The 26,954-nt window shown below is 38.0% G+C and overlaps 1 protein-coding gene across 2 annotated transcripts in view; it reads left to right on the top strand.

Annotated features, from left to right (window-relative positions):
• Window positions 1-24,259, top strand: part of GPSM3 (G protein signaling modulator 3) — a 778,689-nt gene extending 754,430 nt beyond the window's left edge. For both annotated transcript variants that reach the window (XM_044083194.1, XM_044083195.1), the window contains exon 7: window positions 23,209-24,259. In XM_044083194.1, coding sequence (XP_043939129.1) covers window positions 23,209-23,370 — 162 coding nt within the window. In that variant the 3' untranslated portion in view covers window positions 23,371-24,259. The remainder of the gene's footprint in view (window positions 1-23,208) is intronic.
• Window positions 24,260-26,954: the final 2,695 nt, after the last annotated feature.

Here is a 26,954-nt window from a genome sequence, read left to right on the forward strand (position 1 = left end):
GTTGTTGCTCTTAGACAGTACTCTAGTCATAGACAAGCTATAGTGACCCCCTGTGCCTACCTCTATGGTGTGATTTTGAGAAAAGTTAAAGAAATAATGACCACTCTGTCCCCAGCCAATGCACAAGCCATAGAGTCCTTCAGTGCACACGTCTGAAGTTTGACTATAAGGAAATTTAAGAAATAATGACCACAGTATCCCTGGCTCCCCACACAAATTGTAGCAAACTCTGTGGCCACCTCTAATTGGAGTTAGTTTAGACAGCAGAGGATCCTACTAAGCCACTTATGCTGCCAGGAATGATGGCCTCAGAAGCCCTGAATGCCTAGATGTTCTAGGTTGCATTGTATGCCTTATTATTTTTCACTATCCAAAAGATTTATGTAGACATTTGCTAATATTTTTCACACAAGCGAGCATGCTCGCGCACACACACACACACACACACACACACACACACACACACACACACACACACACACACAGACACACACACACACACACACACACACACACACACACACACACACACACACACACACACACACACACACACGCACACAAACTCTCAACATGCTTTATACAGGCAAAGTGGAAGAACATCAATTCACCTATAATAAACTTGGGGTGTTGAAGAAATCCAGGGCACCTGAATATAACTCATATAATGGCAGGGAGGTAATGCAGAATCCACATAGATCACAAGAACTCAGAAAGAGAGAGATAAGTGCTGTGAGCTAGCAATACTAATCACTGCATTACTGTACTAACAATGTCTTCCTTTACCGAGCTAGCAAAACTGCTCACTTTGCCACTGTACTATCAATGTCTTCCTTTACCGAGCTAGCAATACTGCTCACTGTGCCACTGTACTATCAGTGTCTTTCTTTACAGAGCTAGCAATTCTACTCACTGTGCCACTGTACCAACAATGTCTTCCATTACCAAGCTAGCAATACTGCTCACTGCACCACTGTACAAACGTCTTCCTTTACTGAGTTAGCACTTCTACTCAATGCACCACTGTACCAACAATGACCTCCTTTACCGAGCTAGCAATACTGCTCACTCCGTCACTGTACCAACAATATCTTCCTTAACCAAGATAGCAATTCTACTCACTGTGCCACTGTACTAACAATGTCTTCCATTACCAAGTTAGCAATACTGCTCACTGCACCACCATACAAAAGTCTTCTTTACTAAGCTAGCAATTCTACTCACTGCACCACTGTATCAACAATGTATTCCTTTGCCACACATCCAGCCATAAGATAGCCGCTTATTGTGTGCAATGCTGATGTTTAACTGTGATAAAAAAATGAAAGAAATTATGGCCAATTTGCTGCTCTTATATGCACATATATAAACCCCCCCCACACAGACATGCAAATATACAAGCATAACCACAGCAATGATTGCTGTTATACTGCACTGGAATGCAGGTAGGAAATCCACGTGAAACAGTGAATATTTTAGGAAACATACTTCAGAAATGTGTTAGCTCTCAGAATAATTCAAATTACCTTTCAAGTACTGACCATAAAATAATTTTTCTGACAGAGACCCTGATTTTAGGATTTCCCGACAGAAATTAAGATTTCTTGTCAGGAAAATTTCCTGTCAGGTGGCAACCCTAATATTCACTAGTCACTCCAACAGGTATCTCAACTATTACACAAAGAAACACCAAAACTGGCTTCAAAACAGGAACCACAAATACCAAAGGATATATTTCAGCATTCAGTTTATTCTGGTGCCTCGGCCTTTCACCTTCTGGGAATAAGGGTGTACTAGCAGGTCAGGGGTCAGAGGAGGAGCCTTTGGGTCCAGAGAAACGTGTGATTCATCTTTTTTGCCGGGCATCACTAATTTGAGTAAAACAAAGTGTGCCATTTGAAGACATGCAGGTTGGGGAAGTTTCTAGTTGTCAAAAAAACTTAGCCCAGCAAGGACAAACCTCCTCCAAGAAGAATCACAGGAAGTACAACAAGAAGTGAGGAACTCTGGTGACTCTGTTAATTTCAGGGTATGTTTTTGTGACTCTAATTTAACCACTTTGCCAGAGTATAAGAATGAACACTTGCAAATCATTAACTTATCGGACTTGCAGATTACAAATAATGTAAAACAAATACTTTTAAAAGGGGCAAAATTTGTCCCTACTAGAATACCTTGTTTAGCAGATATTGTATTAGATGTTAAACAATTATGTCGGAAATTGTATTTAAAGGTGCATTTTCAAAATATTAACACCCCGAATACAAGTAGTAATGTAAATGATAATGAATCTTTGTTAAATTTGAGTGAATATGAGACGGATATGTTTTTTGAATTGGTGGAGGATGGGGAAACTGATGTTAATGATGTTTTGTGTAATTTAACTACTGATGAACGGGCTGTGGGATTTGCACTGCTTATGGCCATTTATCTGTTCCTGCAGTACCTTCAAAAAGTGTTTTTATGACACCTAGGAACTCTCAAACCATATATATGTTTGAGAACATGATCTGTAAGATGGTGGAACATGAATATGGTTCATTTTTAAAACAGGATAAGGAATACAATGTGACAAAAAGTGAATGGACAGACTTGCAAAATGTATGTTTGCATTAAAATGATTTTGTATTTAGGGAAGCTGATAAGGGAGGAAACTGGGTTATTATGAACAGAAGCCAATATGATAACATGGTTTATGACTTGTTATGTGAAGTAGGTAATTATATGGAACTTCAGAATAACCCAGTTAGACAATTTAGTTTGGAGTTGAGTGAATTGTTAGAAAGAGGGGAGAGGCTTGGTTTTCTGGGAAACAATGATGTTAAAAAGTTAAGCATTAAAGAACCCAGGGACCCAAAATTTTATGTCATTCCTAAGATTCACAAAAGTTTAACTAATCCTCCACGTAGACCCACAATATCAGGAATAGGTTCATATTTACACAACGTGGGAATATTTTTGGATTTTCATTTTAGAAAATATTTATTGAAAGTTCCATCCCACATAAAAGCACAGGTGAATTATGTGAAGATTTGAACAAAATGGAGTGGAAGGATGATTACTTTTGGGCAACAGTTGATGTGAGTGCGTTATATATCAACATCGAGACTAGGCAGGGATTAGAAGCCATGACAAGAATAATGGGAGAAGGGCCCCGAACCTCTTACTTGTTGTCCATTTTGGAGTTCTGTCATAATCATAATTATTTTAAATGGAAGGACCGCCTTTTCTTACAGAAGAGAGGGACAGCGATGGGGGCCTCTTATGCCCCCACATATGCTGTTACTTATATGGGTTATTTGAGAGACAGTTTATGTACTTGAATGTATACTTTGTTAGGAATGTGATATATTATAAAAGATTTATTGATGATTGTGTAAGGGTAAACAGGAAGGATTTTTGAGATTTATAGTTGAATGGCAGTTTTCATGGTTTAAAATATGTGTCACTTGAATCCACTCAACATGATGTTTTTGGATGTGGAATTCTATGTGGATAGTAATGGTAGGGTTCAACATAGACCATACAGAAATATGACACATAGACCATACAGAAAGCTGACCTCAGGTAATAACGTTCTTCATGCTGACAGTATGCATCCCCCCTCACTTAATAAAATCTTTACCTTATGGGGAATTTAGAAGGATTTATCAAAATACATCAGATAGCATGTTAAGGGATGTTTTTTTGAATGAAGTTCATGATAGATTGGTTCTGCATGAGTATTCAGAACACATTTTATCAGAGGCTAAAATAAGGTTTTGGGGCAGAACAGGAAAGTAGGAAGAAAATCTGCTTTGAAATATACCAAAAGAACAGGTTCTGAAGATGAGGGGCAGTAAATACTGTGGGAAGAAATAGCCAGGGAATTGTTATGGCTAGGCTTGTATAGGCCCTAGATCTGCTAGCCTAGTACCAACCTATGAAACTATGCGGAAGAGAAGTTATTTGTTTGTTACTAAATTCTCTCCTTTTTCTAATATTTTGGAAACCACAGTTAGACGGTTCTGGTATGTGATGTTGTGTCAATTGGACATTTATTTCCTAAACACATCACTTTTTCATATGGCAGCTATAGTAATTTGAAAGAATTGTTGAGTGGGGGTGGTACTAGAATCAGATCAAGCGACACAGTGGGCACATAGGCTTGTGGTAATGGCTTGGTATGTACTAGGGTTAGGAATCTAGATGGCAATAAAATCAATAGTAGAAATTATAGAGCCACAGAATTTTTTAACTGTAATTCTTTTGGAGTAGTGTACATTGTTGAGTGTGGTTGCAAAAAAAAGCTGATATATTGGACAAACAAAAAGAAAGGTTAAAATATGCATAATGGAACATTTAGGAGATATAAGGAGACAAAATGTGGACAGTCCAGTAGCCAGTCATTTTATCTCCGCACATGGGGGGATGGCAAATAGTTTATTCTCTAGTGTTTTAGCACGACCAACTTTAAGTAGTGGAGGTAGTTTTAAAAGGGAACTTGATAGGCTAGAACGTAGGATGATTATAAATTATAGAATACTATTTTCTAGGGAGATGAATTTGGACAGTAATGTAATTTTATAAATTAACTTTATAAATGAATGTTCTTATGCACGTATATAAAAATTTGTAGATTTATATAAATTTTTTTTAGGAAAATGTGTTTAAGTAAAGATAACTGTCCTTGATGGAATTGTTTAAATATTTAATTGACTGTATGTAATTGGTTAATTGGAAAGCACTAGGTGTATAAATTGGGTCAAATGTAGCTGAATGAATTATTCCTAGAAGGTGAAAGGCCGAGGTACCAGAATAAGCTGAATGCTGAAATATATACGTTGGTATTTGTGGTTCCTATGTTGAAGCCAGTTTGGGTGTTTCTTTGTGGTTTGGTGAATACATTACAACATGAAGAGCCCCTTGGCTTTCTCTTAGCATTTACTCATTTGTCTCATTCCCTCCTCATCTAGCATCTTCATGTATATTTTTTGTTTGTTTGCTCTTAGGTTTCTTTACTAAGCCCTCTACCTCTGATTCGGTCCCAGTGTCACCTCTCTTGTTATATGCATTTATATGCTTTCATTACTGTACTTAATAACATTTATTGTTCCCTCCACATTTATCCTTTTAATTTCTCTTGGCAAAATCAAAAGAAATCACTAAAGGCGAAAGTATGACTGTTACATCCAAGTGAAAACCTACGCTAGGGGTCTGCAACCTGTGGCTCTGGAGCCGCATGTGGCTCTTCCACCCCTCTGCAGTGGCTCCATGTAGCTTTGAAAAATAATGGCCATTCTGCCACACAACTGAGAGCGATCAAATGGTGGATTTAAATATTGCTCTTATAAACTTAGAAACTTGCTAGAATAACATGGTTTCTTTTACTATGCATTCCACACATACAGAGTGATCAAGCAATTCCTTGGCCGCATCAGCATTTCCTGAAAGATTTCCGTACCTCTGCACCGTACCTCTGAAACTATAACCACAAGAAATCTGGACAGAGCCACAAATAAAGGGGGAACAAAGGAAGAAAAATAGGGACAGGTTTTAAATATTGCTCTTATAAACTCAGAAACTTGCTTGAATAACGCTATTTCTGTTAACGTGAATTTTCCACACACAGTTACCTGTCAACTGTACAAATTTTCGCAGAATGTCCTGATTTTTGCCTCATATTTTTGGTCTTATTTCTCATAAAATTGTGGTTTTCTGGCATATCATTGGCAAATTATTTAGGGCTGAATTTAGAAAATATCGACAGACATTTGAGCTTCAGACTTCATACCCTTCAACTTTCTTATTTTGTAAGAGCAATATTTAAAAAGTCTTCATATTTTTGGGCCTTTGTTTCCCCATTATTGATGGCTTTGTCCAGATTTCTTGCTCTAAGAGGATGAAAGATATGACACACACATACTGACACCAATCGAGTGACCCCAATAAAAATTTCAACAAAGGAACAAAAATAGGGACAGATTTTAAATATTGCTATTATAAAATTAGTTATTTTATATATAGTATAATAACTATATATAAAACTTAATACGCTGTGTTATCTTCATTTTACGGGTCAGATATGTTTTGTGGCTCCAGATGAATTTTACTTGGTAGGAGAAAGGCCAAAATGACTCTTTTGATAGTGAAGGTTGCAGACCCCTAACCTACACAGTCCCAAATGGCTCACAAATCCTTCCCATTGTTACTCAACTTTCTCTGCACCGGAAGTTAATATTCAACTTTTATTTATTTATGCATATACTTTTTTTGTTATTAGAAGGACTAGGAAACGTATACATTTTTTTTGTTTCAGAGACATGGACTCATTGATAAAAAACTTCCGGATGTACTCAATATAATTGCCTTCATTTTTACACATACCTAAAAGATTAAATTTGTAAAAGCAAGCTACCATCAGATTGTAGTACTTGCATTATTTTTGAAATTGTGCACCAGTTCCAAGGCTTACTTCAATCAGATATTATCTAGGTAGACTACCCCTCGCCAGTCAGAGAGGGTTTTTTTTCTACCTATCAATGGTGACTAATTTAAGACCACTAGCCAATCACTTATCGCTCCTTCACAAAATTATCAGCCAACTCATTCCCCACTTTCCCCATAGGACTTTGTAGTTTTCAGCCAATCCATTATTTTATATTAAATATCAGATATCTCCTGATCAATCCCAATGTACTTAAGCAGATCCATTCTCCTTGTTATTTAGTTTGTTTTATGTTGGTTTCTTTTCATTGTTTTTAAAATGTTTAAATACAGTGAAACACTGTGGTTGAATGGGTGAACTCATATTAGAAGAAGCTTTCTTACAGGGTGAAAGCACTCATCACTTGAAATAAAGAATCTACAATTATCCAGACAAGAAGAACTATACCAGTGTGTTTTCTTTTTACCTTTATTTTTAATACGGTTAAATTACCATTTTGGTAGCCTTTCACCCTTACTACCGAAAGGGTTAGGGAAAGAGTAATTCTACAAGACAAAAAATTCTTGATCTGATTTTAAATTCATTTTAACAGTCTGCATCTGCTTTAGCTAAGGTCTTTAACGCCTTTATTAGTAATTCCAGTACATAGCTGAAGTGCATTTTGCTGTTTAAGTGATCTAACTCTTGTTATTAAGCCCTGTTTTCATTCTTGTGTACTGAGTGTATGTCAGGCTAGTTCAGGACTTGTCTTTGCTTGGGGCAGTTCCAGGCCAGTCAACCTGAGCTAAGGGTCTAAGAATTCCAAAACTGCTGTTTGCTTTAATTTTTTTAATTACTTTTGTAATGTAGTAGTTCTACATGACAGAGAAAGACAGATAAGTGTTTTCATGTCTTGATTTGATTTTAAATTCATTTTAACAGTCTGTATCTGTTTTAGCTAAGGCCTTTAAGCCTATACTAGTGATTTCAGTATATAACTGCACTGCATTTTTGCTGTTTTAAGTGGTTAACTGTTATTGTTAAACCCTGGTTTCATTCTTGTCTACTGAGTGTATGACAGGCTAGCTCAGGACTTCTTTGCATCAGCCAGCTCACAGCTAAAGGTCTAATTGTTTTTCCCTCCCAGCCACCCTGTTGTACTTGTGTTCTTAAACCCAGTGTATCTGTTGTAGTCTGCCTCTTATGATAATTTCACAACATAATTTCCTCCCTTTCTCCATTTATTGGCTGTTGACAAGAAACATGTAAGTATCAATTTGCAAAGTCTCTACCCTTAAATTACTCACCAGGCTAAAAGACTTGAAAAATTGCTTAATATTGAGTACACTGATACTGCTTGTACTGATTTTAGTATCAAATTAGTGATTCTTTTTTACTAGAATTAGTTTACTGGTTCTTGCTGGTGGCAGAAGAAGGTTTCCAGGCTAGTTGTTTCGTACTAAAATTTAAATACTCAGTAGCAAGTCCACTCAGACATTATTCTAAAACCGAACTCTAAGCAGTTATAGTTACCCCTGTCCCCAGTCAGTCTTGTTGGTATCATGGACCAGCACTTCCCCAGAACTTCTCTAGCTAACCTGATTGAGATGAGTATCTTGAGACAGTGTAAGAATTGTCTCATATTGTCTGATGATTATCTGTTACTCAAACAGCATAACACAGTGTTTGAGAGATGTTTGGAGGCAAAAATCTCACACACAGTAAACTCAGACACCAAAATTATCAGCAGTACACCGCACATCACACCTCTCCAAGGCCACCACAATAACACATAATCCATCATATGCTGAGGTTCTAAAGATTAACTTGCCTAAACCTCAAAGTTTTTCAAAACACAATACAGACACAAATCACACTCATCACATTAAACCTAATTCCTCACATTGCACAAGGAGTCCCAAAGTCACAGATGCTGAGCTCGTAAGCCAGGCCTTCACCCAACCAAACATTCTTGTTATAGATGACTCCTTTGCAAGACATACAGATGTACCTCCTACCCTCTAGGCAAGTAAAGAGTGACAGTTGCTTGTCTGGTGTCAGGATCCATCAGATCATGCATGTACTCAAGCCCTTGAACAAGTACCAGTATGACTGTCATAGTTCATGCCGGTGTCAATGACTTGAGGTGTACCTCCCTAGATTATATGAAGAGAGACATGATAGAGCTCTCAGACTGTGTCCAAGGCAGGTATGAGCTTAGCACTGGGCAACATTCTACCTTCTCCAAGGATGATGCTGTGATATGAGCAACAGATAATTGACTTCAATAATTGGCTTAGTTTTTGGTGTCATTCAAAGGGGCTCCAATATTTGTCAGCCTGGGAGGATATGATCATCAGACAATGCTGCTTTGCCAGGGATAGCCTGCATTTGTCCCCTCTAAAGGTTTGATTATTGGCAATGACATTGTCCACCCCCATAGTGCCTTTTTTAGGCAATGCCAACCTGATAAACCTACCAACATAGCAAATCAAGCAAGGGAAATAGGAAGGTGTTATCGATCAATGCTAGGAGGCAGAATGAGAAACTCATCTCCCTATAAGTCCTTCTCACCTTGGAAATCACAGACATTCGTGTAGTAACTGAGACATGGTTTAAAATAGCAGGGGGCACTCTGGATGTGCAGAGCTGTAATGCGTTCCTCATGTTTAGACCAGCTACTGCACAGGAGGGTCAAAAAGGAGGATGTGTATCAGTCTACATCCAGAAGTGACTCACATCAAGGCTGGTAGAGCAGCATGATGCACTAGAGCTTCCTCATGTCCAAATAATCATTAGAAAGGTCCCATACCATATATTTGCTAGCTACAGAACTCCATCTATGACAAAAGAAAGCCACAATGCCTATATACAGGAACTAGAACGACTCAGTATTAAACCCAATACCATTTTTCTAGGTGATCTAAATTGGGAAATCTACACCATGGCTAATGCACAGGCACAGAGATTCCTGGACTTTGTCAATGGAAATGCCCTGGAACAATTGGTCAGAGTACCCACTGAAGGGAATAACATCTTGGATCTTGTCGTTACTAATATGACAGCATCTTGTACCATGCCTTGCATATCTTCTTCACTTGTTAGGTCTGACCATAAAGCAGTCTCCTTCGAAACAAAACTGAAACCAGAGATCCCTTCCACTGAAGGTACCATTAGAATTTCCTTAAGACAAACTACCTGCTCCTAAGTGATACATTATCAAGCTTCAAATCCCCACGAAACCCAGCTAACTCCACAGAATGCACTGAAATGTACACCACCACATTATACAAGCATGTAAACGGCTGAACAGATGCAGCTGTACCCTGTAGGAACAAGAAGAGAAAAAAAAACAGAAACAAACCCACATGGTGGAACCACAATGTCAGCAAGCTTTATAATAAAAAGAAAATAATTTTGACCAAAAGTAAGAACAGTAATTCCCAGAATGTGATAGCCATTGTCAATGAAGTAAACAAACAACTCAGGAGCTTAATAAAATTCACCAAAAGCCAAATTTGTGGCTAAAATAGCTACCCAAGCAAAAGACAATCACAAGGCATTTTTTAGTTATGTTCGTAATCTCAAAAGCACAACAGAGCAATGTATTGAGCTGATTGTGAATGATGTTATCTATACTGAGGCTGAAAATAGAGGTAACCTATGGACTGATAAATTTAACTTTACCCCTCATTTCCCAACCTCTGTTCTTCAAAATATACCTGAACATGGCTCGCCTCCAGCTATCACACAAGACCAAGTCTTACAAGTGCTATCAAAAGCTAAAAATACTGCATTAATGGGTCCTGACACTATCTCTGGATGAATCTTAAATAGCATGAAGTATGATTTAGCCACACCCCTAACAACACTGTTCAATCTCAGGCTCCATACATGTTTTGCGCCAAGTGAATGGAGAACAGCTACAGCCATTCTTCTGCATAAGGGAGGCCTTTCCATAGATCCATAAGTCTGACCAGCCTCATATGCAAAACCATGGAAAGACTTACTATGGAATTAATCAATCAGGACATGGGGAACCACCAAACACTGGACCCATTCTTAGTTTGATTTCATCAAGGGCAGGTCATGTTTACTCACCCCAGTGGATTTTTTTGAAAAGGTCACCAAAGCAATGGCGGAAGGCAAAACTGCACACATTGCATACCTTGACCTGGCCAAAGCTTTTGACACAATTCCCCACTTAGGCATAGTATAAAAGCTAAATAAACTGTGAATAAACCTCTATGTCACCCACTGGATTGCCAACTGACTCGCAGATAGGAAGCAGATAATCAGAATAGGAGATGTTACCTCCACAAAGAGACCAGTCACTAGTGGAGTCCCCCAGGGTCCTGTGCTGGGACCTCTCCTGTTTGGCATCTAATTTTCTGAAATAAAAGCCAATATCAAAGGGCTCTGGCTGAGTAAGTTTGCAGAAGACTGCAAGGTAGGAGCAGTCATTGATTCCCCAAATGACTTAGCCATCCTGCAAGAAGATTTGTCTCAAATAAATAACTGGTGTCAAAATCATGGTCTGAAACTAAATGCCAAAAATGCATTACTGTAGCCTTTGAGAAGTCATTTACCCCAAGAAACTACCACATTGATAATACAGACGTAAGAGCTGACCCATTTGTTTGGGATTTGGGAACTTATGTTGACAGTGACCTAGTTTTGACCAACATGTCTATTTCTGTAAGAAAGTCCTTCTATATCACAAAGCTTATAAACAAAATTATTGTGTCTAGATCTATCAATGTCGTTGTCCTCCTTTACTCAGCCCTCATTAGGCCAATAATTGAATATAATGTCCCCTTTATCACATATTTATCCAGACACATGCAATAACTGGAATTCCCACACAGATACATTATTAAAATGATACAAGGTCTAAACGACAGGTCCTACATGGACCAACTCAAAGCCTTGTCTCTATAATTGGTGTCTTACACACTGCTAAGAGGGCACCTGTGTCTGGCATACAAGACCTTCTCCAGCCCATTACTAATAGATTTACTGCACATCAGCAAGTCAAATGGCAGCAGAAATACTTAGTCTAGGGATCTAAACCTGTTCCGCAACATCAACAGAATGGTTTGGAGGGACAGGTATATTTTGCAGAGGATATTGCTGCTATGTTACAAACTCCCCGTATACATAAAACAAAGTTCACCTCTGTCTATTTTCAAGCATATCTTAGATCTATAGATGGGAAACAGAAAATTTCCTACAGGACTGCCCCCTGTACTACTAACAGACAGAGGCAGCTCTGAAATGTTTTATCCCATGCATGGGTCCTCTAAAATTATCTATGGTATGATCCCAGTTATTTTCGTTATGGATAATATATTAATTATCGACCATGGGATGGTTAAGGCTAATCTATAACCAAATGGGATAGGTTATTTTGAGCTCAAAAAAGGAAACTGGATAGCCTTAAAATGGTCCGCAAGGACAGCTAGCCTAGTACTTAACTATGAATTTATAAACCTTTAAGAGCTTAGGTATCCAACAGTTATGCTAATATATATATATATATATATATATATATATATATATATATATATATATATATATATATATATATTACATTTTTTTTCTGAAGTGAATCTCAGGTTTCTTCTGGATTTTTTCATTTTATTATTTAGTTAGTTATTTGCCTAGCTCTCTGTAATTTTTTTATATTAAGTATGTCACTTTAGCTTTAATCATTCACAAGCACGCAGACATATAAAACAAAATCGCCACTGATTCTACGGACAACCACAAAGCATTCTATAGCTATGTCAAGAATCTCAATGGCAACATCCAGATCTGCTCTGAGTTATAGCACAATGGCATGAAAATTACAGAACCAACTGATATTGCCAACGTCCTGGCAGATAGGTTCAGTGCTAACTTTACCCCCATCTCACCCCTTAAAGGGCCCATATTTATACAGGAATAATGTAGAGTCCCTGTAATCACAACTACGCTGATAAAAGCTGCACTCTCTAAAGCCAAAAACACAGCATCCATGGGACTGGACAACATCCCAGGCTGCGTTTTACACGAACTTCAGAACAAACTGGCTCCCCACCTAAGTACCATGTTCAATCATAGTCTCACATCAGGCTTTGTGCCCACTGAATGGCACACAGCAACAACAGTTATCCCACTCCACAAAGGAGGAGCCACCACTGATCCCGGGAACTATCACCCTATTAGCGTGGTCTGTAAGGCCATGGAATGTATCATCATGGAGCTCATAAACAAAGACATTTGTAACCTCAAACTCTGGACCCCACCCAGTTCAGATTTGTGAAAGGCAGATCATGCCTTCTGTACCTGATTGACTTCTTTGAGGCAGTCACCAAAGCTGTAGATGAGGGTAAGGTGGTTCACACAGCCTATCTTGACTTTGCCAAGGCTTTCGACACCATCCCACATTCTGGAATTATAGCTAAACTCACTGAATTAGGTATAAATCCCTACATCACAAGATCGGTTGCCAATTTGCTCACTGACAGAACCCACACTGTAAAAGTTGCAGACTCCAAATCTGACTTCAAACCAGTGACAAGTGGAGTACCACAGGGTTCAGTCCTGGGACCTCTCCTATTTGGTTTCTACTTCTCTGAAGTACAGTCTAACACAGAAGGCCTTTGGCTAACGAAGTTCACAGATGACTGCCAAGTAGGAGCCATAGTTGAGTCCCCAAATGATGTGGACATCCTACAGAAGGGCCTCACTGAGACAGATGCCTGGTGTCAGAGCCATGGCCTCAAGCTCAATGCCAAAAAGTGCATTGTCATCCCCTTTGGTAAAAACGCTGTACCCATGAACTACCACATAGGCAGCAGTCTACTTAATGCCAAATGTGTGATAAGAGACCTGGGGACCCAGGTGGACAGTAGTCTCTCCTTTGGTAATCACATTGCCACAGTAGTCAGGAAATCCTTCTATGTGGCACACCTCATCACAAAAGGGTTCTCATCTAGGAAAAAAGAGGTCATTGTTCCCCTCTACTTGATACTCATTAGACCCATTATAGAGTACAAAGCTCCTTTTGGAATGTACCTCACAAGACATCTGCAGCAGCTGGAAAGGCCACAGAAGTATCTCACAAAGAGGATTACTGGCCTCAAACAGATGCCCTACACTGACCGTCTCAAAAAACTCCAGCTTTACTCCATAGCATACCGTCTACTCTGAGGTGATCTCTGCCTAGCATATAAAGCTATGTCAAACCCAAAGCTGTTGGACATGCTACACCTAAAGAAATCACAATCCCTTTGAGCTACACGCTCTAGGGAGCTAAACCTTGTCACCACAATAAACAGGACATGCTGGAGGGATAGATTCCTGTCCCAGAGACTTCCCATACTCTGGAACAAGCTACCCAGCTATGTCAAGCAAAGTTCCTCATTAGCACTCTTCAAGAAAAATCATGATAAGTGGATGGGAAACAGGAAATACACCCTAGGGATCACTTATGTGGCTCTGCTCGACAGGGGCACAGGAAAATAACTTTATTGGGTGGCGTAAGCCAGGGAACCTTGTTGGCTAGGCTTACTTAGGCCCTTGGGCCGATAGCCTAGTACCTACCTATGAACCTATAAACACTGAGAGCAATGTAAAAAGCATTATACTGCCAGAAACTTCTGGGATGCACTTCAGAAAAAAATATATAACTTACCTGTTGGCAACTCATGTGCAACCCATTTGGTAAACCTTTGCACATATTTACAAATAAAGTACTAACTCAAATATTAAAACATGTTTGTTGTTTTCTCAACATATACTATACTAAATAAACCTTTGTACTTAGTTGAGGATTGTGGTGGATATGAAGGGGGGAGTAAATAAATGTTTAAGTTATATGTTAAGGAAAGCAAAATATGTCACAATGTAGCACTCTGTACTGTGGTAAAGATGCCTAAATACAAAGAAAAGATAACTGATTTTAACGACTGGCAAAGTATTTCGGGTCATTCTACATGAGGTGCAGAATGGGCCAACATAAGCTGAGATGGCAAACTGGCCAACTTGCTTTCCAAGAAATGGCCCACACCACTTCTTTAATGGGTTTCACCTAATGGCTGAAGCCTTCCTGCCTCCACTGTGGTTTTTGCACACAAAGTCCAGCTACAGAACATCCTAACGTACCAGATAAAAGTAAAACAAATTCCAAATTGGACTGTTTCAAGGTTGCTCTTCTCAATTCAAGAAGTCTTAATAATAAATTTCTTGATTTTGAGGTTCTCCTGCAACTTAAGCTCATCTACTTTGTGTAGTAACTGAGACTTGAATTTATTATGAAGGTAAGTCTCCCTCTTTACTTGGGTTTAGCACTTACCATGCATTCAGACTTGACTGAAACCACAAGCACATTGTATAGCACCTTTAGGCAGATTTCCCCAAACCCACAGTCCATACTTAGTGAAATACAACTTACCCTAAGCAAAACAAGTTATCAGTTTATTGCATGCTATAGGACACCTTCCATGTCCATAGATGACCATAAGATATTCCTAGACGTACTCCGAGAACACAGAACTACCTTTGATGAAAAATACGTTCATATCTATAACTCAAAAGCTAAGTATGCCCAAAGATGCCTGGACTTATGAAGACTCCCTAAAACAAACAGTAAATCAGCCCAGCAGAGGGCAGGAACATTCTAGATCTTTTCTTTAGCAGCATAGCACCAACATGCACCATCCACGTAGTATCTCCATCTGTGGTTAAAATTAAGCACAAATTAGTGACCTCCTTTAAATTCTTAAACACTTCTGCATTTATGGCTACAAAACAAACAACTCAAACTTTATGATGGATTCTTGAAATTTATTTACCATATCACCCATTCACACACAGCTTCAGCTACTAATTATGCAAATAAGTTCTACTTCCAGCTATAAAAGTGTACAAATCTATCAGTCCTCACTTGAATCAAACATTAATGGGAAGTTTAAAAGCAAACCACCTTGGTCATCCATAACTGTTTAAGATGGCCATAAGTAAGCCATTCCTGTTTATTGATGATGAATTCTAAGCTTAGGGATTCAAAACTTTTCCATTCAGAAGTAGTGAAGGACATAAGAACCTGTGACTTTTGCACTATCCCTTGAGTGAACCTAAAAAACATAGCATGGCCAGTGATTAAGCTATAAACTTCTGGATGACACCATACCATATCATTAGGTCTGGTATCCATAATTCATTGCTTCCTCACTTATTACCCAAGTCATTCTATGGAAAACCAATATATTCTATGTTGGAATGAGTTATTTTGCATTATACAATGGAACATCGCAAAGCACGAAAAACGTGCCTGCTGATTGGTCAATCCAACCAGCGTGCTCGTTATAAATCCACAATAAACTAAGAAGAAAACGTCCGGCTGCTAACGTATCATAGAGCGTCTGTTTCATATCACAAGATAGAAAAGATCGTCCCTCTAATAAAAAGCATTTAAAGTAGACCTTGCTTCCATGCTGCGCACACACTACAAGTTTTTCTTATTTCTTGACTACTTCCAATTACATCGGCAACCACACATGTCCAAAATATGAAAAGTGTGGAAACTCAAGCTGCAAGTGCTTTTTTTTTTTTTTTTTGTAAAAGGGAAATCTCCCTGATTCACTTCCTCTTGATTACACGGACAACTGCAATTTCCAATGTCTGACATACAATTTTCTAACAAAACTTTTAACAAAGCAGATGAGGCATAGCCCACACAAAAAAATACATATGCACAGTATTTGCAAGCTAAATGCACATTAGAAATATAATAACAGAAAATTGCAAGGAGTTACTGTGCACGCAAGTTTGAACTATGAATGAACTACCGTGACACTAATACCCAACTGGCGATGTAAACCTTACCGCTACGTGACACAAAACGGATGGTTAATAAAAAACCTACAAGAACTTGCTGTGTGGAGTTTGCAGTGTGAAGGAATTACCACAGCAGAAACAGTGACCCATAGATATAAACCTTGGCTCCAAACAATTATCACTGTATAAGTGACACCTCAATGGCATATGCAAAAATGAAAAAAAGCAGTTGCAGATAGATGGATAGAAACTACTTCCCTGCATTTAGAAACATCAACCAACACTACAGACAACACAGCATTTACTTTTTTCAGAGATAAAATAGTCCCAGACTTTTACTTCATATTTATTGTTCATTTTATTTTTATTTTAATTTAAATACAAGTTGTTAATTTTTTCAAGAGATGTAAGGAGGTAATTATATAAGTAAACATAGTTTAAAAACTTCATGTGAACATAGACAACAATCAAGTCAAAGGCAGTATAGAAATATAAAATAAACTGCAACAGCAAGACCTACCAAAAGCTTTAAAAATTATATTTATTTATGTAATTATTTCCTGACAACTCTTTCGCCCTCATGGCCAAACCATGCCAACCGTGGATAAATCCAGCATTACCCACACCCAGCCGTGGGTTATTACTATATTAACTCCTGCATGGTCCCTTCCATTATTTTACATATAATAAAGCTCATCTGAAAGGCTGTTGCACACCTCACTAAGTGGGGAATACCAAAACCTCCACAGAAACAAGCAAAACAGGTATAGATGATCAAAGTATCAGTTTAGTGTGTAGCTTATTAGAGTTGATTCTAGAGGTACTTTTCCGTTAAACCCCTACCAGTTCACGCTGCTATATTTTGCCGGTATTTCAGTAGCGGAGACAGGTTTTATGTGACAACTACATCTGTTGGATAAGGAACTTCCAAAGCTGAAAAAATGTTTGAAATTAGGATACTAAAGCTTTACATTCTATGATGTTATGATACTGTAAACAATAAGCGGTATTGTTAAATGTTGCACCCATGTGAATGTATTGAGCATTTTGTAACATGCATAAAGCATTGCCCAGTATTCTGATGTACATCAGATGTTTCTTCAGGCATCTGCAGTGTGAAATGATTTATTTAAAGCTCAAACAGTGACTGTTATATCTTGAAGTTGTGAAGGGGAATGCAAAAGTATTAGTTTAAAAATAAACTGAGACTGTTCCCAGCCCAAAATACAAGGTTAGTTCTACGGCTTCCCTACTAATTGATGTCCAGTGTTTTAGCATTTGCATTCTGACAGCAGTTTAATAATGAAAAGGGACTAAGTCGCTGTGATGGAAATGGGTGCATGTTTCTGGAGAAGACAACAGAGATGGCTATAGTTTGATTACCAGTGCTGTGAAGTCAGGAGGCTGCTGTAACTGAAGTGGTTCGTGGTACGGGTTTAACGGAAAGTAAGCATGAAGACGAGGTAGGGGTTTAACGGAAAAGGCGAGTAACCTTGCTGTGATGGAAATGGGTGCATGTATCTGCAGAAGACAACAGAGATGGCTACAGTTTGATTACCACTGCTGTAAAGTCAGGAGGCTGTTGTAACTGATGTGGTTCGTGGTATGGGTTGAATGAATAGTAAACGCGAAGATGTGGTAGGGGTTTAATGGAAAAGTACCATTTTAGAGAATAATGTGTTTGTCTTTAATGAGAGGATCTATTTACAGAAGGATGACATAGCGATGGGCACAGCCTGTGCGAACAGCTATGCCAACCTGGTTTTAGTACAATGGGAACAAGAAAGTATTATAATGAATTCTGTAGATATATTTTGACTTATAAGAGGTTTGTGGATGATATTTTTGTTTTGTGGGATGGACCTGTAGAAGAGGCCATATGTTTTGTAGATTATTTACATACCACATCATTTTTAAAATTCAGCTATAACTACTCATCTGAAAGTATGGAATTTTTAGATGTTAGAATCACCAAAAGTTCATTTGGTTTCATCAGAACATCTATATATAAAAAGCCCTGCAAGAAGAATTCCCTTCTACATAAGGGGAGTATGGACCCCCGTTATGTTTATAGAAATGTTGTGAAGGGTCAAGCAATGAGAATAATGAGATTACATAACAACAATGAGGATATGAAGGTTGCTTTGTGTGAGTTAAGGACTAGGTTTTTTTAAAAGAGAGTGAGGTGCATGCTCTGATTACTGAAGCTCTAGAAGAACCAGGTACTAGAGGATATTCCTATTTCTCAGACAGATGTAATAATATCCCGAGTGACTGAGACAGGTCAGATAGAAATAACGTGACTAGGCTAACACTGACATATAACAGTAATGTCAATAAGATTTGTGACATTGTTAAGAAGAATTGGGGCATATTAAGTATGGATGAGAAATTTAGAGGGCTGATTGGCAGTGACCCTGACTAGCTTCAGGAACAGAAAGTCACTAAAGAGACAATTATGCTATAAGAGTGCTAGCAAAGGTTATACACCAATGTCACATAGAGAGGGGACTTTTTTGTGCAGACACTGCAAAGCCTGTAAGTTTATACATATAGGCAATCATTTTGAGCATCCACTGAAAGGGTTTGTCATAGATACATCTCCAACACATAATAGATAAGGGTGATGAACATAGTTTTAGATTTCTAGTTTTAGAGGTTATAGCTACAAACATTACAGGGGGTGATATTAAGAATCTCACAGAAGAAAGGGAGCAACAGTGGATTATACGCTTGGATGCTGATAAGTTCCCAGGCATCAATGAACGTGTATCCCTGAAACCCCATTTAAAATCCCGCCCTTTAAAACATTGAAGTAAGACTGTTTTTATAACTTTTGTGTGTATTTATTTATTTCATTTTTAAGGATTATTATGATTACAGTATGCATTTTTATTTAACTGCTTGTGAAGAAACAATGTTTCATATGTATGGTCACTATAACTTTAAGAAATGGGTGGTGTACGTTTGGGTTTTTGATTGCTGTTCGTATTTAAGTGAAGGAATAGCTGCTTTAATTAGGTCTGATGAAGCTACCTGGATGGTAGTGAAAGCGCTTACCTTCGTTTTATCATTTTTGTTTTATTAAAGTTTTATGTCTTTTACCGTGGTGTGCACCCAGTTTATATTAATTTGATTTTGATTTGTGCTTGGTAGTGCACTTTATCAACCAGTGATTTTCATATTAGATAAACTTCCATTAAATAAAACTATAAAAGAGCAGGAAAAGTACAGTCCTTTAATCCAGTTTAGGAATTGAGACCCACATTCTCCTTGGTTCAAAGCCAGAAAAAGAAAATTCTATTCTACCAAGTTGAATGCCTTCTTTATATCAAATATCTCCCGCGCCTCTCATGAACCAGTTTTGGCGCTTGCAAATTAACCTTGGTAGAAGGATTTCCACTCTAGTTGCCAAGATATTCTCTAATTTCTTTTATTCAGCATTAATGAGGGATATGAGTCTAAAACTGGCTAATTTGGGGATCCCCCATTTCAGTTTTGTAATAATTGTAATAACAGGCTGAACCGCGCAATATTGCAGCGGTTTGCATTGTTGCCTCACAGCAAGAGGTTCTCTGGTTTGATTCTGGTTCGATTCTCAGCTGGAGTGCCTTCTGTGCAGAGTCTGCATGTCCTCCCTGTGTTTATGTGGGTTTCCTTTGGGTGCTCCGGTTTCTTCCCACGTTACAAAGACATGCATCTGGAGCATTTCTCCCAGGGCCTCCGCTGAAAATTGGCTCATTCCAAGTCGGACTTTCCTGGTAAAGAAATGTTAAAAAAAAAAATCAGGGCCTATCTGTTGGTTAGTATTCCAATTATTAAATATCGTAATTAAGATCTGCTCCAATTTTTCGCTGGACAGTTATGGAATTTGGCTGAGAAACCATCTATTCCAGATGCCTTGTGGGGCTTACGTTTAGAAATAGTATTATTCATCTCTCCCAAGGAAAATGGGAGATTCAACAGCAATCACTTCTCTGAAGTTATCTGGTGTTTCTGCACTGCCTGAAATGGCCATGTTACACTTAAAACACTAGATTGTGAGTTATGCAAGTCTGTGTAAAAATTCTGTAAGCCTTCTCTGTTTATTTATCTACCCTTTGTTGACTAGGTTAGTCCCACTAGGCTAGCAACCTCTTTTCAGAGGAGAACCATGGTGGTATTTATACTTGTATCTTTTGGCTTTTCCTGGTTAGGGGTCGCCACAGCGGAACTCCGGTCCACTAATGATTGGTTGCCAGCCCTGATGCCCAACCTTCAACGAGGGTACGCCCATTCATGCATGTCTCCACACAGAAGACGCTTTAGCTGAGAATCGAACAGGACAATGTCTTACTGTGAGGCGACAACGCTACCGCATCACCACCACCGCAGTTCTACTACTAGGGGAAATTTGGCCAGGGCATCAGGGAATTCTCCCTACTCTTTTTGATAGGTGCCATGGAATCTTTTATATCCACCTGAGCTGCCACCAACTCCAGCAGATGAGACCTCAGTTTAACATCTCATCTGAAGGACGGCACTCTCAAGAGTGCAGCACCCTCCCTAAGCTGCACTGCAGTGTCAACAAGAATAGAACCCACAGTCTTTTACACCAAAGGCAAATGTGCTACCTGTTGTCCCACTGACACTTCTCTAAGTGCATCATCCTGACTAATTATGTCCCCCAGGTTATTCCTAATTGTTAATATTATGGGTTTACTAACATATTGATTGAAGATGCAAGAAATATACCTAGGGTCCACTTCCCTGTGAATCCACCAAAAATGCCTTTGCCTTAATAATTCTGCTTCCACCCTAAAAGTGTGTGACATCTAATGACTGCTGCATTGTATAATCCTTAATTTCCTTCCTCCTCACTGCTTTACTAATCTTTTTTGCTTCTGGGAAAGCAATAACACTTTTTAAGCCAGTAAATTGGTTATACCTCTTCTAATCTCCTCTATATCCATGATAGCTCCTATTTTTGCAGATCTACAACCTCCCATCAAGAGGAAGTAAGTATCATATCCAAATTAATATTGGGATGTATCACATCTGATATCAAAATACCCAACCTTTTCTTATCACTAGCAGAAGTCCATCAAAAGTTGCCCCACCACCATCCTCTTACATTAGGTGAGGGTAGGCCCACAGACACTACAAGACTAACTGGCGTATGATCTGCATGATTAACCTCCAATATACTAGCTGCTTGTTTTATTATCACCAATGCACTAGGAGTAGTATCAAATCAATTCTACTACTTTGTTGTGCAAGGTCCTCGGAAAAGTTGGGGAGCTTATCCTCCGGATGAAATTCTCTCCAAATAGTCACCCACCATTCCTTACATATTCAGTCTTTGAGCAATGACTGATATTTTAAGTGATAATCCTTCTAATAAAAACAATCTAAACTCTCTTCAAGGATCAAATTAAAGTCTCCTGATAGCACATTAAATACATTGGGATAAGTGAAACTCTGCAATACTTGCAAAAATTCAGTGGAAAATTCTGTGTTATTCATATTCATGGCATATATGTTACTTATTAACCATCTTTCCTTTGTCATTTGCTCTAGTATGAAAGGTTTGAATGATTAATGACCTATACAACAAAATAACCACTACCCTCTTGCCCCCTCCAGGCATATGGTCAGCACACACAGTAGAACAGTGCTTGGGATTTCAATTTATGTGCTTTAGGCACCTTCAGTTTTGCCTCTTGAAGACATACAACATGTTCCCTTCTAAGTGTTTGTAAAATTCCCCTCTAGTCCTTGAAATAAACCTTACAGTTTCTTTAAGCATCTGAAACGGTGGCCCCATATATGTCTGATAACCCATCTTCAAACTGCCAGATATGTCCATTTCTTCAAATGTAAACAATAGGTTCATGGTCAATGAGCTGACATGGCTAATAACGTGCAAATAAATTTTGTGCTAACTTTACCCTGGAAATAATCATCAAAATTCTACAAACCCCTTAGTCCCTTACAACCACAAAGACATTCAAAAGGCATGTCCTAACTGTGCTCTCAAAAGCTAAAATACCATCAAATTGGGCACTGACAATTTACCCAGATGCCTAATAAATTATGCCAAACATGCTCTTGTGAAACCTTTTTTGAACTTGTTTAAGTTTAGCCACGGGATATGTCCCCGAAGTATGGGGATGATTGTTGTGATGCCCCTTTACAAGGAGTTCCTACCCTACAGCCAGGGGACAACAAACCTATCTAGCCTAATTTGAAAACCAAGGAATGCGTCTTATCTGACTTCATATATTATGATATCAGAAACTTCATAGAACTACAACCTCAACAGTTTGGTTTTGTTAAGAGTAGACCATGTTTACTTAACTTAGAAAACATATTTGAAATGGCCACTGTGGAGATGAATAGTGGGCATTAGGTCCATACATCATATCTATATCTGGCCGAGAGGGGAGGAGGGAAGACCCTGATTTAAGGATATTTATTGTGTTCATCAACTGATTTCTCTTCTGACAAACTCCAGCACTGGGATTTGAAAAGACAAAGGATGTTGGAGCTGTTGCAGGAAATCTGAGCTTAATCTGCATTAAACTCTGTTTTCTGTTACTAGGTTTAGTGTTTTGGCCTTGTAGCAGCAAATTATTTATTTCTATATGGAAAGTATCTATTTGGAAAGTATATCACTCCAAGTATTCCAGCTAAACTTAAGACTTAAGCTGTTTGGCACTGGGCCTTTACAGAATACTACTTGAGTTTTATAACTGGTTTGAATTAAAGAACTATTAATTAAACTGGTTAGCTGAAACTTCTAAAATGAATGAGTACCTGAGGTTGAGTTTGAGCCACAATACCCACTTCATAGTTCACAGTATTAAGTGAAAACTATACAAGATGTGAGTGTACAAAAGGGGTGCCTGTTTTCAAACCATGTAATGTTTATTGTAATAATATAATAATAGAGTTAATTAAAATTGCATAACTTATTCTCTCTTATTTTGCTACAGGCTGGGAGGATTGATGACCAGAGGAGTGATCCACCCCTTCCTGCTGCAGCTGAAGACTTCTTTGATCTTATCCTGAGAGTCCAAGGTGGGCGGATGGAAGAACAGAGAGTGGCACTCCCCCCATCTCTAAAGAACACAGCACAAAGAGTGAATGCGATTTAATGTGTCTCGTGTCTCCCAATGATACACTTGCACATATACATGCATGCATATACATAACAGCAATTAGAATCCTCCTTACCTCCTCAAATATTTCTACTTAATTTTTTTGTAATACAGTCTGAAGATGGGCAGGCTCCTTCCTTTCAAAGCCTGAAGATGCATTAAAAAGTGGTCATTCCCCCTTAGTTTGCAAAGAGCTTGTCTGTATCTTTCTGATATCAATAATGGACATGGGGATAATCCACGCATTAATCTTGAAAAAAGTCTTAGCTTTTTGAAGACTTGAATCATTTTAGACAAAAAAAAGTGATCTGCTAAAACAGGAAGAAGTATTTCTCCAGTGGAGATATACATTTTTTCTTTTTGAGGACAGAATTGTACATATCTGGGAAGCCAAAAGATCAAGAGAAGAGGTCCATGTTTACCTAACTGATGTGCAAGAAGTTCATAGGGTCTCACCCCACATGTGGTCTTGAGCTGTCTCTTCATAACATATACCACTGACTTGAATAAATGTGTGATGTGTGCTTGGGATATATTTTGATGAGCGTATTTATCTCAGATTCCTTCTGGACATATTAATTCTGTTCTAGATGACACTTTTGTGGTCAGAATACATTTTTATACACAGCAAACTCTGTTGTGTTCTAATTAGTATTTCTATTCCAATATAATTGGATGAAGATGTCTCTGAAAATGCTTATAAAGTGGTTGGCTCTCATGCTGCTATAAATATAATCCTGATTCTGTTACTTGTACAGCAATTTGACATTATTAAAAATACTGCTATGGTGTTACAGTAATTCTGTTGTTAACATATCTTGCTGTGGGTTATGGGCTGTAGTCCACATAAAGTCTAACCTTCCAATAATAAAACCTTGGCATACAATTTGCTATTGATGTATGTCATTCACAAAGTAAATAGCTACCCCATATGTAGATTCCTGGTGTTCTGGTGACTATCCAGGTACATAATAAATTAATCAGATTGTGTTACTCTTTTTTTTCTCTGTTTTTTGCAATACGTCTACAAATGCATTATTTACCACCAGTCTGTCACTACCTATAACATTTTAGAACTTAACTTATTTTAAAAGTGCTATACATAACTTATTGCATCTTCCTATAACTTTTTTATTTACTGCAGTAATCTTCTACACTGTAGATTCCACTCCCATCCAGGTACTTGGATTTATTTTCTTATATTGAAAGTGCAGTGCAGGGCTGGGTGTGTGGGATGGTAGGGGGAGGTACTGCACTCCTGAATGTGCTGATTTTCTGATGAGATCTTACAGTGAGGTCCCATTTGCCACATATGGTGGTAGCCTAGGGAGTTATAAAAGATCCCATGGCAAATATTGAACAGTTTTTGTTTTATTGTATACATATTTGCATATTTACATCACATACAATTAAACATAGGCCAAGGTATAATTAAATTAGAACATTAAAATTAAAAATCAAAAAATTCCAGCAAAAACAATCACATTTACATATTTGTACTTTAACTTATAAACCGTACTTTTCATCCCCACCATTTCTGCCTTAACCAAAATCTTATTTTCTTCAGCACTTCCTATATATTCCACTTTTGTTATACAATAAATTGGCATACTTTTAATTTCAAATGAACCATAAACAAACAAAAAAAAATTCTGATTTATCCTCTCTCCCCATTACAATGTCCCCATATATTTGGCAATATGCCCTAAAGATTCCTGTCCTATTTTTCCAGCTACTCTTTCCATTAACCTATTATAGAACTTGAACACACATACTGCTTTATTTTCCACTATAGACCATATCTGTCAATCTCTTAGTTCAAGAATCAGGGACAAAGACAAAAAATGGAGAAGAAAGGCTCAAAACCAGGGACAGCTTCTAAACATTCTTCCTAAGATGTTACAACAACAGTTTTTTCATTACAATGCATTTTCTGAAGAAAAAAATGAAGCTTGAAACTCAAATGTTTGTCATTATTTAGTAACTACAATCCTCAACAATTTGATAGGAAAACAATCATTTTAATAGAAGTAGACCAAAAATATGAGGCAAAACCAATTACATTATGCAAAATCAGGGACAGTCGAGAGGCATGCCCTACACCCATATTTCATGAATAATCTCCCATATTTCTATTTGTACTCATCTGTTCTACACAAGGTAATTCATTCAGTGATAGTCTCCATAAAATGTTTGACCAGTTATACAACTCCCTGTATACCTCAAATGCTTCCTATATATAGTCTCTCTCTTCTCTGTACTCACCCCTTCCCATGTAGCTACTAGAAAAAAACTGTCCCTTATTTTTTGCAAACAATTCCTGTTTTAAGCCCATTGTACTCCATCCTTATTTCCATGGTACTGTCTTCCTTCTTAGTATGTTGATGTAATTCTTTGTTAATTGTTGTCTCTTCTTTCTCTGCCTAATACCATCCAGAAAGGCTGAATACTTGCATAATAATCAGTCCACAGAGCTACAACAGGATGGAGTGAAGGGGGTGGTTCCCCTAGGCCCAATGTGTTAGGAGGTGCAAAAAGCACTTCCGGCAAGAAGTGTATGTAAACATTTAAGCATCTGAAATTGTGATTGTGGCTGCATAAATGGCAGTCAGTGCTTGCTGTAAGGAGACATGATTAGCAGTGTATAACAGCTGCTGAGCTTTTATTTTTTGTTTATTTTTTGTTTTGTTTTATTAAGCTGCTGGGCAGTCTTTGTATGTAAGCAATACTGAAAGCATCAAATGTTTCCAATATTGCGTGCAGACTTGCAAGTCAAGGACTGATCGGCAACTTTTACACAGTGTCAGTTGCACATCTGTTGTTAGTATCAGTGTGTGTGTGTATATGTGTGTTATAACTGTAACTGTTTTGTACACGTAATAAAATAGTATAGCAAAGAGCTGTGCTATTATGTATATTCATAACAGCCTTTTGCTGCTGAAGACTTAATTTGTTTTTGTCCCTCAACATGTTTCGGAATACCAGACGGGGGAGGGGGAGCTTTGTCAGGGCTGCCACCTGACTTAGCTATAGATCTGGCATTCCTATAACATAACTTGTTTGAGCAACTATTGCTTTCTGTATGATATAATATATATTTAGAGATGTCAAATGTACCACCAGATTCAACAATCCAAGTCCCCCTTCTTAAAATCATTATAAACAAATCTTCTTTTAATGAAATTTAGCAAAGATCTTCCAAAAATGCAAAACTTTCCTGAATAAGCTGTTTCTTTAAGTGTTCCAACAACATGCATACTTTCCCAAATAACTTAATATTCCTATAACAATATTATTTAAATGACATTGCAAAGCACCTCCAGATCTTTGACAGTCTCACCTTCTCTATCCTTTCTTCCCACAGCTGATTTACTTGTTTGTCTTCCAAAATAAACTCCAAAACCCCAACACCTTTACTTCAGTTAGGAACTTCCCTGGTGCTTTGGCCAAATTTCCCCTAGTCAGTATGAATACCAGCTCAGGTCACAAAGACTAACCAGGTCAATGAACATAAATTCATAAATAAAAGTAATTAAGTACATACATATATAGTATAATTGTTATGATATTACATGTCAGTT

Source organism: Protopterus annectens, chromosome 9.part0, assembly GCF_019279795.1.
Source record: "Protopterus annectens isolate FY-2018-M chromosome 9.part0, PAN1.0, whole genome shotgun sequence".
NCBI classification, from domain to species: domain Eukaryota; kingdom Metazoa; phylum Chordata; order Ceratodontiformes; family Protopteridae; genus Protopterus; species Protopterus annectens.